We start from the raw sequence: 6304 nt of genomic DNA, 5'->3' as shown, positions 1-6304 counted from the left end.
AAGATTGTCGCGACGTGTTTAACATTGCGTAACACGGGGGCGCGATAGCACATGTGCACGCGCCAGTTCCCTTTACGCCAAAGACGCTGGAATGAAATGGGCAAATTTATCGCATTTGATTGAGCACTTCACCGAGGCTTCAATTCACACAGATTCTAAGATGTGCGTTGGATCTGCATAATTTTTTTTCGTTATCCTTCTTTACTTGTAGTAGTGAGTGCATTTAAGATTTTATGGGTTCTAGAACACGAATCTTTTTATTGATTTCAGGAGCTTAAGCTGTTCTCATTTATGTTTGGAAAGAAGCATTGTTTTAGTGGGTCTGGTGCTTGCGCAGCCAAAGCGACATACAACAGTCTAAGTAACACATCCATAATGCACCCACTAATGGCAGGAGTGTTGCCAACAAAGATATGGGACACAGATATGCTAGCACGTGCTAGCATTGCCCGTATTAGGAGCTATGCCACTGCTACAGCTTTTTTTTTTTGCGTTACTCAACGAAGAATCTGATATGCAAACATTATTTCCGTTATGTTGTTATTCTGTTGTTTTGCATTGAAATAGAACATTCCATTCAGCTGTGCATGCATGCAAATTTCACTTTGAAAGCCCTTTTAGGGTTTACTTGCTCGTTGGGCTCGGCTCTTCATGGGCATGATCGGCTAATTAAACTCAGTATTTGGAAGCAAGGCTCACGTAATTATTGTGACTCAATACGACCGACAGAACACTTACAATGCGAAGTTACATTAGCCTTGTTTCTATATAAAACATTTGCCATGAAGTAGAAAATATTATGGACAGTAAAGTGAATGCACCTGCTACTTGATATAGAAGCTCGCCTTGCTGCGGCACGTTTCGCCGTGCTTTTTGTTCAGAGTCGTCAATGACGATCGACGCGAGTACAAATCGCTCAGGCGGGACGAATGCCGGCGATTTTTCCAAGGTAAATATACCTGGTAGCGAAGCTTCGATAGAAGCCCATACGTTCAAAACATGGTGGCCCTTCGGCGGTTCATAGGGTTTAGCGCCTTCTGTACGAGGAGGGAACACTTCCGGCGGAAGAAAAAAAGACTGTGACGCCATATCAGTTAAAAACAGAAGTGACGGAATTTGTTCTCAAACGCACGAAATTTGTTTTGGTGGTCTGCCATTAGAGCTATATATTTATATGCCCCGTGATTAGACTTGATCGGCGTTTCGAGCTTTCAGCGCGGAAAGCGATCCAAGAAGAGATCAGCCTTACGGGTGCCGAAATCGCTCCCCCAAACAGAACATAGTTGCTTTGGAAGTCGACGAAAGCTATAAATGTAGAGTGCTGGTTCTGTTGTCGGACGACAAGCCCATTGGCCTGCGCAGTCGCACGAAAACAACTAAAGTAAGCAATTATCTGGCGGTCGTAACTCACTACTTTTTACTGAACAGGTTGAGAAACGACGAAACTACCCGCATCACCAAATTCAGACAGACGTCGACAAGCAAAAGAGCACAACGTGTTAGGGGTGCGTATTGTAACAGGTGAACTTTACAAGCGTGCCTTTCTGAACACTTCAAGAGCTACATTGCTTTGCAAGCGATAGCGGCGACGATGGGCACTGAAAAAAAGGTATTTATTGATAATGATCAAATGAAATGGTTGTCTTTTCTTTACTCGTCACGCATACATAAAATTGATAAGGAATTTTATTTTCGTTGAATGAATATAAATGTGTCTCGCTTAAATTTAAAGAATGCTTTTTTTTATTTCCCAATGTTTGTTCCCTCTAAACATAATCGCGCTTCAATAACCACCCTTGCTGATGTCGGTGACAATTTGTTCTGAACTGCTTCTCGCCCGAAGCTTCGCGACCTATTGGATCGACCTTGCTTTCGCAGTCAGATCCACATGCAGCATCTAGCACAGATGAATTCACTGCAAAAACAGGATTTCTTTCCCCCTTTGGCAGTTGTAAAAGTTCACCGCATTTTCATTCTTTCACACCGTTCCTGAACTGATGCTGCGTACGATCAGCCGCGAGAAACACGTGACGGTACAGGTGCCCATAGTAGTTTTGGAGCACTCGCACGAATACCCCAATGCAGGTCATCAGCTGTAAGATGATAAATCACGGCACTGCATGAGGAGGTCCTCTTGACAGCACGTTCAATATGTGTCGGCACGGCAAAAGAAACACGCCGTAGCTGAAGCGTTCCAGAGGAGTCAACTGGTCCGTAAAACGACGCCCTTTAAAAATGCGCCCAACTTCGTCAAAGGAAAATCTACGGAGGCAACTGGCGCCCATTTGGAAAAGGCTACGAAGCAAGCGACGTCAAATCGCATGGCCGCCAAGTTTCCGCATAAACTATACCTCGAGGGGCGATTCAATGTAGCTGCGGTGCTACTGCGAGGTTCTGAAATAAAACGCTCGAGATTTCTTCTACACGAGAAGAATTTCGAGTTGAGGGTGATTTTCGAAAGGGCAAGCCGATGCCCAGGAGGATTTAGAGCGACGCGTCGAGTAGCGTTTGTGAATAAGCCGGGCCGGGTGCATGCCGGCGCAGCAGAGTGATCACGAGCAAAGGTGACCGAGACACTACAACAGGGTGACGGTATGCAAGAACAGGGAATTTCCAACAGACGCCTTGACGCACACGGTATGGGAGTCGCCACACAGTGGGAGACGTGGAATAAAAGATATGCAAACGCCGACGGCGTTCAAGTGAAGTGTTTCGTAGACCCTACTTTCGTTACGGAATAGGTGAAGTTTCCCCCGAAAACATGTTCGGGATAACTCCAGTCTAGCCATACAATTGCTTCCCACTGTCGCTGTGCGGCGCATTTCTGTAGTCATCCTTGTTGCACTTCAGCGAAATATCTTATCGGAGTTGAATTCATAAAGCTTTACAATCCTGAGGAATATATCATGGGCCGAACAGCAGCAACACCATGTGAACTATAACATGAATTGCCAGCGGCTGGTACTAGGAGCAGCCATTGGCCAATCATGCTGTGGGGTCTATCATATGACAATATTGCTTAGTGAATAAGGGCCATATATCAGCTGAAGTAACACTGAGCAGCGCTGTACAAAAAGGTGGCTGTGTCATGCCTAGCGTTTCTAAATGCGTAAGTGCCCGGCTCGCTACGCCTGTGCTGTGGAAAGTCCTTTGTGAGAAAAAAAGTGGGGGAGGAATTCCAGTCGCAGGTTGCTTTTTTTTTTTTTGGGGGGCACTTGCATTTTTAGCGTAACGAACAGGATCAAACAGTTCAACCGTTGCGGAGCGAACAGCCTGCCCCGTAAAATCTATGTTGCATAAAACGCCGCGCTCCCATGATACCGCGTTTCATGGACAGCGCACATCATGGTTTCATTGGAGCCTGAAATATGGAAAATATGCAAGTCTCGTACCACAAGTATCTGAATAGCATATCGAGCAGCGATGACAGAAAAGGCCGCGGACTGCGCCAAGATAAGCGATGAAGTAAGCTGCAGAGAGGCGCCACTTGGATATCGGAACAGGGCTGCCATGGACACGAAGTTGCGCTAAGTAGGTACAGAATAAATTTTATTCGCCTAGTGGGTGAGAATTGTGGTGAAAGCGGTCTAATTAAGTCAAGGCTGAAAGCAATAAAAAAAACAGCAATACAGCCTGCATCCTTACAGTATGTCGTCGTGGCTGTGTCCCGAGTCCTCCCCGGCGTTCTTGTTGGGGATTTCAGGTTTTGGAGTTGTTGTGTGCCGTACTTTCGGAGGCCTGCGGATGCGGCCACGGATGTCAGCAAGCTCATCGGGAACAACGAACATCCCATATGGGGTAATCTTCGTCTCAGTTATGGGGGCGCCCGGGCTTGGAATGACGTAATCGCACTCGGGGCGACGTCGCCACCATGCCAAAACGTCGGCAGTGGCAGAGGCATTCGCGGCACTTGCGTACAAAACGTCGCAAAGCGCGCACAACGGACTTTCCCACGTCTCCTCGTATGTCTCTTTCCACGTCAAGTACGGCAGATACGCGTCCACGTTGTCACGCATAATGTTGAGCTTGTCGACGATATCAAAGGCAGTCTGCTCCCCTGACGTGTCGTAGACTGAACCCGGTGGTACGCTCTCGCCGAGGCTGGTCTTGCCGAAGTAGATGGGAACGATGTTGTAGTGGAAGGCGGCGTATATCATCTCCGTGGGGTGATGAAAACAGGGGGAGGTTTCGAGCACGAATACGAAGTAGAAGTCCTCAGCCACCATCTGCATGCACTGGTCAAGGGAATTGCAGAGCGGGCGACCACAATCGGAAAACATGAAAACATCGAATGTGTGATTTATGTGTATCATGAAATTTTCAGAGCTAAGGGGTAGAGGATAGTGTTGAAACCTTTCAGTGTTATTGCGCAGCGGCTCTTCGCACTTGCTCACAAACCAAGCGACACTTTTGGTTTTCGCATCGATGGCCTCGAGAAGGGGTTCGCGAGGCATTACGATATCTTGAAGGCGATAGTGCCACTTCATGTAGGGAACGACAACATCCGCATCGTCTCTGCGCGACATCGTCCAGTTGAACACACCAGAAACTAACCGGACGGGCCACGAAGGCGGCGTCGCAGGTTCTCCCTCTACAGTAGAGTAGACCCACACCTGCTCCGGGTGCCGGCGCCTCGGTAGGTTGTAAGGGTCCATGCGAGATGCTTCGATAACGATGGCGTCGCTGACGACGTGGTAAACGGGGTCCTTCGTGACGTAGCACTGCTTCCGCTGAGGATTGGTCAAGAGACACTCGCGCAGAAGTTGATCTTTCGTGGCCGGAGGCCTGTCACCCCCGGTCCAGAGGAAGATCCGGGGATACGTGAAACCCACGCTGGGAGGACGCTGGCGCCAGTGATACCAGTAGCTGAGGGGCTCCGTGGCTGTGGACGGAACGTATTTCACGTACATGATCCCCAATGCCGCCGCCGCCACCAACACCCCGATTGCGGCACGTCGGAGGCACCGCGAAGTAAAGCATCGCCTAGTTGCTCTGGGCTCGGTGGTGTCGCTATGAGCGGCGGTTTCCTGTTCGTTGTCGCTCATGGTTCGTCAGGAAGCTGCACGAAAGAAAAAAAGAATGGATGTAAAATAAATCAGCCGTTTCCTGCACTTCACCCCATACTGGGAGCAGCCCCCCCGAGACGCGTCAGTAAAACCACGTTGCTGCATTTGCACAAGCCCGTCTGCGGCCTGAGCACGTTATTAGCTAAAAATCGGATGCATTGAACTGTTCATCACAGTGCTACGTCTGAAATGTTGCAATAAGCAAGCAAAGGTTGCGTAGGATGCTTTAGACAACGTACTTAGCTCGGTTGACGCCGGAATCCAACCGCCTTGATAAACCGCCGGACAGGTACGACGTGCTTTGCTTGGGGAACGGGACTGTCCGGTGGTTTGGCTTGCGAAGGCCATTTATTTCTTTTATGCCGTACGTAACATGCCACGTGTCCTCCCTTCGCCTCTTCCTGCCGCCTTTATTTTCTGTTAGTGCCGATAAGGAATACAAGCAGCCACTTCTATCTGGCATTCATAACGGATTTTTTTTTTTTTTTGCCTCTCCGCCCTCTCCCACGAATGACGAGGACATGGCCGCAACATTAAAGCAGGTGCAGGACAGTGAGTGCTAGTTCCGTTTTTGTAGTCAAGTTCCGCCAATTTCGTGGTAAGCAAATAAGGCAAAATGTAAGAAATCTGCTATACTTCAACAAAACAGACTAGTGGGCCAGTTGGTATTGCGTGCTAATATTCTTAGCGCAAAGAAACGCACGACACGAGAGAAGGCACACGGGACACAGAGCTGTGTCCTGTGTGCCTTCTCTCGTGTCCTCTGTTTCTTTGCGCTAAAAATATTAACTGCTATACTTTGCGCGTATCTGGCAAATGTATAATAATTTCACGCGAATATGTGTAAAAATGAAATGTTTCTACTGATTCAACTTTTTTTTTTTTGCTCGACTGCGTAGTTCGCTGCGCCGACAGGCGGAGTTTTCGGTTTCACCGTTTTTGCAATGATTTCAGCCAGTTTGACGGCTCGTCCCACCGCGTCAACAGACGACATTACGAATGCTGTACGATGACATGGTTACTGCTGTCCTTGTCACTGTTTTCCCATATCGTCGGCTATTCTTGCTCATAACGGCGCTCTTCGCATAGTGCACGAACGTAAGAAAGGAAGGACAGAGACGAGTAAAGACCACTACGCAAACACCGCCGTTATGAACGACGACCAACGCGTCCAAGCCATCTGCCCTAATATTCCTGTTCCTCCGGTTGTGTGCTCACCGGCCTCCCAATACTTTGTT

General features: G+C 48.3%; 1 protein-coding gene across 1 annotated transcript; it reads right to left on the bottom strand.

The window, feature by feature from the left end:
* Positions 1 to 3532: 3532 nt before the first annotated feature.
* LOC126546231 (alpha-(1,3)-fucosyltransferase C-like) lies at positions 3533 to 5662 on the bottom strand. Its single transcript, XM_050194386.3, has 2 exons — positions 5306 to 5662; positions 3533 to 5059 (listed from the first exon to the last, which is right to left on the bottom strand). Exon 2 carries the CDS (start codon positions 5043 to 5045, stop codon positions 3642 to 3644), a length of 1404 nt encoding a protein of 467 aa, XP_050050343.1. The 5' UTR covers positions 5046 to 5059; positions 5306 to 5662; the 3' UTR covers positions 3533 to 3641.
* Positions 5663 to 6304: the final 642 nt, after the last annotated feature.

The sequence above is a fragment of the Dermacentor andersoni genome, chromosome 1 (genome assembly GCF_023375885.2).
Source record: "Dermacentor andersoni chromosome 1, qqDerAnde1_hic_scaffold, whole genome shotgun sequence".
Taxonomy (NCBI): Eukaryota; Metazoa; Arthropoda; class Arachnida; order Ixodida; family Ixodidae; genus Dermacentor; species Dermacentor andersoni.
Note: the sequence above shows the minus strand (reverse complement) of the source record. Positions and strands in the feature narration are given on the sequence as shown.